Raw genomic sequence first — 12,811 nt, forward strand, 5'->3', positions numbered from 1 at the left:
TCTGAGCTGCTTATGGATTGTTCCATGGAATTATCCCTCTTTCATTCAACATACATTTCTCTTGAATTTCTTTCATATTGTTTCTGAGCTGCTTATGGATTGTTCCATGGAATTATCCCTCTTTCATTCAACATACATTTCTCTTGAATTTCTTTCATATTGTTTCTGAGCTGCTTATGGATTGTTCCATGGAATTATCCCTCTTTCATTCAACATACATTTCTCTTGAATTTCTTTCATATTGTTTCTGAGCTGCTTATGGATTGTTCCATGGAATTATCCCTCTTTCATTCAACATACATTTCTCTTGAATTTCTTTCATATTGTTTCTGAGCTGCTTATGGATTGTTCCATGGAATTATCCCTCTTTCATTCAACATACATTTCTCTTGAATTTCTTTCATATTGTTTCTGAGCTGCTTATGGATTGTTCCATGGAATTATCCCTCTTTCATTCAACATACATTTCTCTTGAATTTCTTTCATATTGTTTCTGAGTACAGGAACAGTGCACTACTGCGTAGAAGTATGTATGAATGTGGGTCGAGAAATTTAAAAGTGACCGGACAAGCGTGATGCACGAAGAAAGTCCAGGACGCCCGTCAACCTCCACCACTGACGAGAAGATTCGGAAAGCTCAAGAGATGGTAATGGTGAACCGGTTCACCATTACCACATCTTGGATCACTGCACTTTGTTCTTCTTTGGTGCACATTGCTAGTGGAACAGCCATGCTTACACTGTAAAGCCAGAAAGAAGAAATGGCACGATCAGGCTTAAACTTTGACCATGGGACCACAATAAGCAGGTATGTGGAGAAAGCAGTGTGACAATAATAAAGATATGTTATGGCGAAAGTGTGGTTAACTTTTGACTTCCTCTCGTATATATACATATACGTACACACCTATATCTCTGTCTCCCACTCTATACACTCATCTATATGTCAGTTTCCCACGCTATATATTCCTATATGGGTGTCTCTCCCACTATATTAGCTTATGTCATACTTTATATGCACCTACATATCAATGTCTCGGTTTATATCTGCATATGTCAGTGTCCTCAACTCTGTCTGTCTTTCCCCTACTCTATCTATCTATACATACATACACACATATGAGGGGGGTACTGGGAAGTTCCTGGCTTTGGGTAAAAGAAAATACAAGAGGATCAGTTAATTATGATTTTATTCAACATATCCCCCCTCTCAGGTTCACACACTTATTGCAGCGGTTATTCATCTTTTCTAAGCCCTGTAACAGAACTCAGAAAGTTGGGCCTCCAACCAAGCCTTTCACGATACCTTAAATACCAGGAATTTTTCAGCCACCCCTCATAAGTGTCTTAAGACAAAAAAAAAAACTGGGTATAAAAGGCATCACATGTAATGTGCAGGAGAGATGACTGTGCTGGTAGTCATGTGATGTGTGTGGATGAGGACAGCAATGTAAAGAAGTGCACATCTTTAATTGTGGACGAGGTAGACCTGGGAAGATGCGGGATGAGATGGTGAAATGTGATTATCAGATGTCGAGTCTCATAGGGGTGATGACAAGTATCTGAGACTTCTGGCAATTTGCTGTGCTTGGGAAGACTCATCAAGCTAAGTGAAACCATGGTTGTGGCCGGTGCCAGTGACACCTGAATGGCACCCATGCTAGTGATGCACTTTTGCCGGGGACACATAAAAAGCCCCCCCAGTACACTCTCGAGAGCATATATATTAGCGACAGGGACAGTATTAATACCTGGAGGTAATATCTATCCCCACTTGAATGTGGATTTTCTGTTAGAACAGAGTATCCTGCCGTAGTTACCACAAGAAAAGCCAGGAACTGTTCAGGACCCGTCCTTGTACACTGTCGTACATATACACATTCCGTGGATACTATAATTGGTGACCACCACACTTTATTTCTTTATAGATTTTGTCCTCCAGCCCAACCACACACCGGTGAGTGGTGTCTTGCATTCTGGCAAACATTCTAAGAACCGCTCGGTCATTAAATGTCTGTGACTGCAACACAGGTTGTTTACTCTTTGAGATACATCATCTTCTGCCTCCACCCTTCTACATTCTTCTGGAACACAGGAATGTAGTGTTTGATATTTGTTTTCTCAGTTCTGAAATATATTGTTTCTGTGTCTTTAATTCTCTTTCCTGATTTCAGAAAACAGGGTGGGCCAAAAGTCACACACAAAATAAGTTCAATTGCCAAAAACATGCTTCAATTTTTCTAAAATTGAATTAAATAATGGTGAATACACATGTACATGGTAAACACTAAATAACAGTACATGTCAAATGTTTTGGTGAATGACTTTTGGCCCCTCCTGTACATAGGTATATTGATGTGTTCCCTTTTTTCGTTTTTTTTTTACTTTGCTGTCACCTCATTATTCATTAAATTACCTTGATGGTATATAAGATGTATGCCCCCCACAAAAAAAAAAAAACCAACTCAAATTCACCCTAGGTCCCTTGAAGTTTATAAAATGCAATAAAAATATTTTTTTCATGAATATGCACTACTGAAATTAGCCCATGTCTAATATGCCCTCAAATATACTGTACCTTTGGAATTTTCTGTATTTGATGGCTTATAGTTTGCATTTATTTTCCCCATTCAAAATAAAATTGTCAAATGTTTTGGCCCACCCTGTACACATAAAGGTTAAATATTTTTGTTCAAACTATGTGCCCCCTCCCACTTTTTTTGTTTTGTTTCTCTCTTTGCTTCGTTATTTATGAAATTACCATATTTCATGGCATTTAAGATGCACCCTCACTCCCACCCCAAAAATAAAAAATCACCCATAAGTCCTATCTATGAAGTTAGGACTCCTGTAAGCTTGAATGCAATAAAAACATTTTTTCTTGAACATGCACTGCTAAAATTGGCATGTGCTTAATGTTCTCATATTTTCCGTACATGTGGAATTTTCTGAATTTGGTGTATAATACACATGTATTTAAAAAAAAAACAAAAAACGTGTGGTAAGAAGCTTGCTTCCCAACCACGTGGTTCTGGGTTCAGTCCCACTGCATGTTCAAATGTCTTTTGGTTGGGCCTTAAGCAGATTTAGTAGATAGAAACTGGAAGAAAACCCTTTGTGTGCATATATATATATATATATATTGGGTTGGTGCATAATTATTACGGCTTTTTTTTTCAACAAAAACAATAACAACATGTAACAAAAACGTCTTTAAATGATTGTTCTGGAGCATATTCACCATCTACCTCAATTATTGCTTCCCATTTGCTTGGCAGATGGTCAGACCGTCATTTACAGATGTTTTTGCTGAATAAAAGCCGCAATAATTATGCACCAACCCAGTATATATATGTGTGTGTATGGCTTTGGGCTGTCTCCGTGACAACTGGTCTTGGTGTGTTAATGTAAATTAGCAGTTCGGCTAAAGAGACCCATAGAATGAGCTCTGGGGCCAGTTTGTTCAACTAAAAATTTTTCATGGCATTGCTCCAGCATGGCCACACTCAAATGACTGAAACAAGTAAAAAAATCAAAATCTCAAAACACCACCATGGGTCCCATATGCATAGTCGGGCCCCTGAGCCAGTCTGGTATGGGAACATGCACAGTTGTATGTTGTTGCATCCCCTATTTGCTGGCGTTTCCCTGCTCCTGGCAGGTGACAACCCGTAGGGTTGGGGGTACTTCCAATATACCTTTGCATCTTTTATGGCATCAGATATGGTAAACTTTTAACCATTACTAGTTCCTTTGTTCCTTTTTTTGTTTAATATGCAAAATTAAAAAAACAACAAAAAACAAAGAGAAAACTAATAAACAAATAACAGCAAAAGTTAAAAAAAAATTTTTTTCAACTTGAGTAGTTTTTGTTGTATTATATTTATTCATCACAGGAGTGGCTGTGTGGTAAGTAGCTTGCTTACCAACCTCAGGGTTCAGTCCCACTGCGTGGCACCTTGGGCAAGTATCTTCTACTATAGATTCGGGCCGACCAAAGCCTTGTGAGTGGATTTTGTAGATGGAAACTGAAAGAAGCCTGTCGTATATATGTATGTATATGTGTGTTTGTGTTTGTCCCCCTAGCATTGCTTGACAACCGATGCTGGTGTGCTTATGTCCCCGTCACATGGCGGTTCAGCAAAAGAGACCGATAGAATAAGTACTAGGCTTACACAGAATAAGTCCCGGAGTCGATTTGCTCGACTAAAGGCGGTGCTCCAGCATGGCCGCAGTCAAATGGCTGAAACAAATAAAAGAGAGTATATCCTTCAAAACTTCCATGCTTTCTGAAATTCGCCAACCGTACACCTGAAGCCCCAAACCATCAGATTTTGTTTGTAGACTGATTCACCGTTCCCTTCCTGTGCATTGTTCTATATTTATTGTTCGTGCAGTTTTGGTTACTTTTCCTGAGGAGTTGTAGTGCAGCACCTGAGCACTGTATACAATAATAAGTTCAAGCTACAGGGGAGATAACTCATATAAGGTAGTATGAAAAAGATCCTGGACTAGTTCTGTAGCGTGCCAACAGATGTCAGCACTCAGTTGCATGCACACTGAGAGCTAGCAGTGACCTTCATGACATCGCGTGCCGAGTGACATTGCTGCGGTCTGCGATTTTTGTCATGGACAGGAATAAAGAGCCAACATGAAATTTTGTGCTAAACTTCAGAAGAATGTCCTTGGAAGATGATGAGCGATCTGGAAGACCTACCACGAGCGTTACCCCTGGAAATATGGTATTATGCATCGAGAATTCGTCCCCCCAGGGCCAGACCGTCGATTGAAAGTTGTACTGATTCGTCCCCCCGGACTAAACCATCGATTGAGAGTTGTACTGCGATGTTTTGAAGTGTTAAATGATGATGCTTTCAGGAGCATTCAGCTGCCAAACTCAGTAGGACGAGTAATTGGACATCCTTTGCAAACTGGCTCATATTGTTGTACGCCAACACAAGGCGAGTGGAATGTAAGTACTATTTCTAGTTTTAGTACTCAGTCACTTGTGATCCAAGAGAGCTTATAATAAAAGGCATTCCGAATGTGACCATCCCTGATGTATTTTGCTGTTTCAGACAGTGTATCGAGAACCACATCATCTAATATGTACTTTTTGAAAATGGTAGAGTTTACATTGAAGGTGATTTGGCTGACATTTCTAACAGGTTGTGTGACCATGTACAGGTTCCACCATTAGCTTGAATGTTGTATTGTCATGTCTACCAATGCACATGTGACCCACACTGCTGACAACAGCATTAGCCAACATCCTCATCTGATGTTGTTGGGGAATCGGTGTTTGTTGCTGTTGCAGCTGACTGAAGAATGCGGTATGATGCAGAGTTTCTGCTACTTGTACTGGGTTGTCGGGTGGATGTGGCGCTTTCGCTACTTGTGCTCGGTTGTACGTCGTCAGCTTCAACGAGGCCGTATGAGCGATACTTTAATTTCTTCCTTCGACTAAGAATTGACTGAAACAGACAAAAATAGAAACACTAAATAAACATTCTTACTTATTGAGAAAGAGAGAGACAGAGAGTAAATTTACGTGTCTAGCAAACCTACAGATTTTTCACAACCAGATGTCCTTCAAGGTATCAATCCACATGTTTCTAATTAAGATAATATTTTCCCTTGGCCGGACCTGTTTTCACAGAAGACTGGAAATGAACGACACTGGTTCTTTGATGGTGTCACTTATTTACTCCCATTGTTGACAGCAGGAATCCCCAATCATTTTTTATCTATGGACTCCTTTGATTTCTATTTTATTCTGTTGGACCCCCAAACTAATTTTATAGATACTTCTTTCAAAATTCCTATCTTGTTTTTCACACATTAACTTGTATAGGTTGAACTATGTAAAATTTACTATTATACTTGCATGGACCCCCTTCGATTGCTATTTTATTCTGGTGGACCCCCATAGCCATTTAAACACCCATTGCTCTGAGAGAGTCATCTCCACCGAAGAAAGAGTGTCTCTCTCTATCTGCCTCTCTCTATTGCTCCCTTGGTATAACTATCTCTATGTTCCATTTCAGATGATTGTAGCAACAATGAAAAAATATCAATGTTAATTTATTGATGCATTTGGGCAAGTCTTTGTCTATTATCAGACAATTGCCAAAAGATCATTAAAAAAAATTCAAAACTCTGCAAAAATCTGGTACAAATTCTTCATGGTTCAAAACATTGCTCACTTTCCACTCAACCTGGTATATTCTCTCATTCTCTCTTTTTATCTCTCTGTAAAACTCTCCCTCTTTCACCTCTGTTTTTCTGTCTTTTTGCCTTCACTCTCCCTGTCTTTCTTGCTTTATCTCTCTTTCAATCCCCCCTCTCTGTATCTCTTGCTCTATAACTCCTCCTCTTGATATATCTCTATTTCTATCTCCCTTTGTACGTACCTATCTCTCCCTATCCATATTCATCTCCGTCTCTCTACTTATATCTTTATACTCTCTTTTACTTGTTTCAGTCATTTGACTGCGTCCATGCTGGAGCACCGCCTTTAGTCGAGCAGATCGACCCCAGGACTTATTCTTTGGAAGCCTAGTACTTATTCTATCGGTCTCTTTTTGCCGAACCGCTAAGTTATGGGGACGTAAACACACCAGCATCGGTTGTCAAGCGATGTTGGGGGGACAAATACAGACACACACACACACACACACACACACACACATATATATATATATACACACACACATATCTACGACGGGCTTCTTTCAGTTTCTGTCTATCAAATCCACTCACAAGGCTTTGGTTGACCCGAGGCTATAGTAGAAGACACTTGCCCAAGGTGCCACGCAGTGGGACTGAACCCGGAACGATGTGGTTGGTAAGCAAGCTACTTACCACACAGCCACTCTTGCTTTCTCTCTTTTCATTCTCTCTGAGTTTCAGAAAGGTTTGTGAGTGGATTTGGTGGACTGAATAGACAGAAAATAGGACATACTGGACACAAACAGAGGATGGGGTCCTTTGGTCACAGATTTACTCAATCAACATTCACTCTGTGTGTGTGTGTGTGTGTGTGTGTGTGCTAAGAAACAAGAACAGCTTCAACAAATATGGATTAATATAAATATTTATACTTACATCTTCCGACTTGTGTTTCTGAAGGAAAATAGAAATAACGTATTATTTTGTAAAGAGATAAATATATAATGGTAACAAACATTACCCAGTCAAACCATCTTACCCATGCTAGCATTGGAAAACAGGCACTAAATGATGAGTATCCAGCTGTGTTAAGAAACTGAGGACATATTCGGATAATGTAGTCCCCACACTGTCAGATCGGTATTGAGAGCCATATAATCTATATGTACTTCTGTTTTTAAGATGGTATAGTTTACATTGAAGGTGAGCTGACTGCTATTTCTAACAGGTTGCATAACCACGTATAAGCTTGAATGTAGTGTTGTCATGCCCACCAATCCACATGTGACCCACACTTAACATCGACATTGCTATGACTAGAACGCTGTCCAAGATGAAAAAGAGAGAGAGATAGATGGACATGGTTAAAATGCTTATGATTACAAGCCTGCTTGTAAGTGAAAACCTGATCTGGGAGCTAAACCAAAACTGACCATCAGAGGGGGTAAAATAACTACAAAGATGATAAGCTGACAGAACTGTTGGTACATCATCATCATCATCATCGTTTAACATCCGCTTTCCATGCTAGCATGGGTTGGACGATTTGACTGAGGACTGGTGAAACCGGATGGCAACACCAGGCTCCAATCTAATTTGGCAGAGTTTCTACAGCTGGATGCCCTTCCTAACGCCAACCACTCAGAGAGTGTAGTGGGTGCTTTTACGTGTCACCCGCACGAAAACGGCCATGCTTGAAATGGTGTCTTTTATGTGCCACCCGCACAAGAGCCAGTCCAGGGGCACTAGCAACGATCTCGCTCGAAAACCCTACAAAGCCAGTCAGGCGGTACTGGCAATGGTCACGCTCAGGATGGTACATCTTATGTGCCACCCGCACAAGAGCCAGTCCAGGGGCACTGGCAACGATCTCGCTCGAAAACCCTACAAGGCCAGTCAGGCGGTACTGGCACGTTGGACAAAATGCTTGGCTCTTTATGTCCTTTTCTTTTATATATTTTGTTTCAGGCACTATATTGTGGCCGTGCTGGAGCACTGCCTTGAAGAATTTTAGTTGGATAAATTGATTCATGTTCTTTTACTTGTTTCAGTTATTTGACTACAGCCATGTGGGGAGCATCACCCCCAAGACTTTATAAGCCTGGTACTTATTCTCTTGGAGTCTTTTACCAAACTGCTAAGTCATGAGGACGTAAACACACCGACAACGGTTGTCAAGTAATGGTGGGGGGACAGACACAGACACACACATAAATATATATACACGACAGGCTTCTTTCAGTTTCCGTCAACCAAATCCACTTACAAGGCTTTGGTCGGCCTGAAGCTATAGTAGAAGACACTTGCCCAAGGTGCCACGCAGTGGGACTGAATCCGAAACCATGTGGTTGGTAAGCAAGCTCCTTACCACACATGTGCCTTATTTTTATGTAAAACCTAATACTTATTCTATTTTATCGGGGTCTTTTCCTGAACTGCTAAGTTACGATGAGGACACTTCATGCGTCTTTGTAATTCAAAGGGCCAGCCTAGTTGCAGTTGGCTTGTCAAACTGAATCTCCTTGTGAACTTTTAACAAGGTATGCACGGCTGTGGAGTACTCGGCCACTTCCATGTTAATTTCCCAGACAAGCCGTTCAGTTGATTGTGTCAACTGGAATACTCATCGTATCTAACAGAGAGCCAGGCTTAATAACACATCAGGACATGGTTTACTGACTGGAAAACAGGGGACACACAAGGTAACCCAGAAACATTCATTAAGAAGGTGTAAAATAAGGAAATACTCACGTTAGTTGAACTTTCTTTCTCTGCTTGGAATTTTTCTAAGATTCTAGAAGACAAAATGTAAAGGAAATTAAGCAAAGAAGAAAAATTAAACTAACTCTGCATTTTAGCATTAATGGCCGTTCTTGCACTAGAAATTTATGAGCCAATAGAGATGCTACATGGTTGTAGGATCTGCTAGATATAGCAGTCAAACCTCTTTCTACTGAGAAGGTTTTTATGTGTCCAGAATAATATAGTACTGGATATGTTTTATAAGTGAAGCAAAGGTGGGATGATCGGTTTCTTTTAGTTTTCGTCAACCAAATCCACTCACAAGGCTTTGGTCAGCTCGTGGCTATATTAGAAACTACTTGCTCAAGGTGCCATGCAGTGAGACTGAACCCGGAACCATGTGGTTGGTAAGCAAGCTTCTAGCCACACCTGCCTGCATGCACGCACTCGCACACAAACACACACACACATATTTTACCAATGGATATTGGTGGAAAATCCAAATGTGTGTGTTGGCACTCCGTCGCTTATGATGTCGAGAGTTCCAGTTGATCCGATCAACGGAACAGCCTGCTCGTGAAATTAACGTGCAAGTGGCTGAGCACTCCACAGATACGTTTACCCTTAACGTAGTTCTCGGGGATATTCAGCGTGACACAGTGTGACAAGGCTGACCCCTTTGAATTACAGGCACAACAGAAACAGGAAGAAAGAGTGAGAGAAAGTTGTGGTGGAAGAGTACAGCAGGGTTCGCCACCCCCCCCTGCGGGAGCCTCATGGAGCTTTAGGTGTTTTTCGCTCAATAAACACTCACAACGCCCGGTCTGGGAATCGAAACCGCGATCCTATGACCGCGAGTCCTCTGCCCTAACCACTGGGCCATTGCGCCTCCACTGCCTCAGATGGAGAGAGAATGGAAAGAGAAAGGGAAGATGGTGGTGGTGGGCACACACATGCCAAGGTGTGGGTGGATTGTTACTCACTTCATAATATTGGTGGCTGGATTTATCTCAAGCATGTTTATGGATTGGAATTCAACTGAAGATGGTTCATACAGCAGACCTTTAACTCTTTGGTATTGGTTATGTAAAGCTGAGAGCTCCTGCAATAAAAAGAAAAAAAAAATCTTCCAATTGTGTACCTTGGAATCCTTCACTCTTTTGTTTCAGTTAAATTTGAAAATAATAAAGAATTAATAAAATAACTTTCTCATTATTAAGTTGGTGCATGGAACTGAAGCAAACATGGAATTTTGATACAAAATTTTAATTAAATCACTTTAAAACGGTAACTTTGTATCATAGAACCAGAGCCAATCTCAGGTAGGCTGCTATCCAAAGGATTAACCTTTATTATTATTATAATTATTATGGCTGGGTTTCAACCTGCGCTGCAGCAACAAAGTCCATCTGCCATATTTCTTGGTCTAACATTATTCCAAGCCTGTGTCTGCAAAAGAACCAGTCAGACATGTCGAAACTAAAAGATTTTAGACAAATTATTAGGACAGTTAAAGCAACTTTTCAAACTTATTTTTTTTAATGGATGTTTTCACTTGTTTAATCTCCGGTCAGTCTTGAACCAGGAGTTTTATAATCGTTTCTAATATAAGTACAAGATTGAAAATTTCAAGGGAGGGGAAACAGTTGATTATACTGCTCCCTGATATTTGGCAGGTACCTTGTTATATTGACCTCGAAGGGATGAAAAACAAAGTTGACCACAGCAATGACAATGCTGAGAGCAACAACGATGATGATGATGATGATGATAGCATCAAAGATGAGAAAGTTGCTGGGGGTGATGATGAAAGACGAATGTTAGAATGCTGTTAGTTAAAATGGAAGATTGCAGATTTTAGTTTCAAATAGATATGTTTTAACATCTGAAAGTATTATAGAACCATTCAAATGGAAAGCTCTACTCTCAGTTGCAGAATGCCTTGGCATAGCTGTGTGGTAAGAAGCTTGCTACCCAACCAGATGGTACCAGGTTCAGTCCCATTGCATGGCACTGCTCCCATATATCTGTTTTTTCTTATCCTTTTACTTGCTTCAGCCATTAGATTGTGGCCATGCTGGGTTCTACTCGAATGAATCAACCCCAGTACTTTTTTTAAGCTTGGTACTTATTCTATCAGTCTCTTTTGTTGAACCACTAAGTTACAGGGATGCAAACACACCAACACCAGTTGTTAAGTAGTGGTGAGGGGGAACAAACACACAAAGACACATATATGTATGTATATATATATATATATATATATATATATATATAAGATGGGCTTCTTTCAGTTTCCGTCTACCAAATCCATTCACAAGGCTTTGGTTGGCCTTTGGCTATAGTAGAAGACACTTGCCCAAGGTGCAATGCAGTGGGACTGACCCTGGAACCACGTTGGGAAGCAAGCTTCTTACCACACAGACATGCCTGTGCCTATATAAAATTTAGTAGCAACATTTTCATTTAAGGCTATTTTAAACATGTCAGTTGTCTTTTGAAGTGGATGTGTTCCTTATGCATCTACATTTTATGAAGTAGATCGCACAACCTTACTGAAGTCCATATGATTGACTAAACCTTTTAAGGCAGTGCCCCAGCATGGCCACATTCTAAAGCACTGAAAGTTGTTCGCACTCCGTCACTTACGACGTCGAGGGTTCCAGTTCATCCGATCAACGGAAACAGCAAGTAAGAGTGAGAGAAAGTTGTGGTGAAAGAGTGCAGCAGGGTTCGCCACCATCCCCGGCCGGAGCCTCGTGGAGCTTTAGGTGTTTTCGCTCAATAAACACTCACAATGCCCGGTTTGGGAATCGAAACTGCGATCTTATGACCGCGAGTCCGCTGCCCTAACCACTGGGCCATTGCGCCTCCACCACTGAAAGTAATAGAAGCCTAAAAGAACAGAGAGGGTACAGCAATCTTATGGAACAGCTTTCAAAGGAGAAGATCTGGGGTAGTTAAAAGAGAAGACAGAATGTGAATGCGACAAACCTGGACGTTTTCTGTACTGAAGAGTTCTTCAATAGCTGGGGTTTGTTTATTGTAGAGAATTTTGACCATTTCCTCAGAAGAATCGTATGTGTATTCTCTCTGGAAGACCTGAATAGAAACGACAAGAACAAGTGGAAGAATAAAGGAACAACTAGCAAAGTAACAAGCAAAGACCCAAAATTAACGACAACAACAACAACATACATATACACACACAAGGCTTCTACACAGTTTCCCTGCCACCCAAGCTCCCAATTCACAAGGCTATGGTAGGAGAGAGATTTGCCTAAGATGTCACACAATAGGATTGAACCTGGTACTACATACTTGCAAAACAAATCTCTGAGTCACACAGCCATGCCCAGGTTCATATATATATATATATATATATATATAAATAAACAAATAAATAAATATATATATATATATATATATATATATATATATATAAACATATATATATAAATAAACAAATATATATAAATAAACAAATAAATATATATATATATATATATATATATATATATATATATATATATATAAACATATATATATAAATAAACAAATAAATATATATATATATATATATATATATATATATATATAAACATATATATATAAATAAACAAATAAATATATATATATATATATATATAAACAAATATATATATACATATATATATATATATAAACAAATATATATATACACATATATATATATATATAAACAAATATATATATACACATATATATATATATATATATATATATATATATATAAATCAATAAATATATATAAATAAATAAATATAAATAAATATAAACAAATATATATATACATTATATATATATATATAAACAAATATATATATACATATATATATATATATAAACAAATATATAT

At 39.1% G+C, this 12,811-nt stretch overlaps 2 protein-coding genes across 3 annotated transcripts in view; one reads left to right on the top strand and one right to left on the bottom strand.

The window, feature by feature from the left end:
- Positions 1-3,847, top strand: part of LOC106868982 (E3 ubiquitin-protein ligase CCNB1IP1) — a 30,067-nt gene extending 26,220 nt beyond the window's left edge. For both annotated transcript variants that reach the window (XM_089343424.1, XM_089343425.1), the window contains one exon: positions 1,929-3,847. In XM_089343424.1, the coding sequence (XP_089199550.1) occupies positions 1,929-2,020 (92 nt within the window). In that variant the 3' untranslated portion in view covers positions 2,021-3,847. The remainder of the gene's footprint in view (positions 1-1,928) is intronic.
- LOC106868988 (uncharacterized) lies at positions 3,804-12,034 on the bottom strand. Its single transcript, XM_014914472.3, has 5 exons — positions 11,908-12,034; positions 9,897-10,015; positions 8,923-8,965; positions 7,108-7,125; positions 3,804-5,474 (listed from the first exon to the last, which is right to left on the bottom strand). The coding sequence occupies exons 1-5, from the start codon at positions 11,974-11,976 to the stop codon at positions 5,262-5,264; spliced, it is 462 nt and encodes a 153-aa protein (XP_014769958.1). The 5' UTR covers positions 11,977-12,034; the 3' UTR covers positions 3,804-5,261.
- Positions 12,035-12,811: the final 777 nt, after the last annotated feature.

The sequence above is a fragment of the Octopus bimaculoides genome, chromosome 27, assembly GCF_046866305.1.
Source record: "Octopus bimaculoides isolate indiv1 chromosome 27, ASM4686630v1, whole genome shotgun sequence".
Taxonomy (NCBI): domain Eukaryota; kingdom Metazoa; phylum Mollusca; class Cephalopoda; order Octopoda; family Octopodidae; genus Octopus; species Octopus bimaculoides.

Coding starts and splice junctions, on each gene's coding strand:
- LOC106868988 (XM_014914472.3), bottom strand. CDS start 11,976: ATGGTCAAAATTCTCTACAATAAACAAACCCCAGCTATTGAAGAACTC. Junction 10,016..11,907: donor TCAGTACAGAAAACGTCCAG/GTTTGTCGCATT, acceptor TTTTTATTGCAG/GAGCTCTCAGCTTTACATAA. Junction 8,966..9,896: donor CCAGCCACCAATATTATGAA/GTGAGTAACAAT, acceptor TTTGTCTTCTAG/AATCTTAGAAAAATTCCAAG.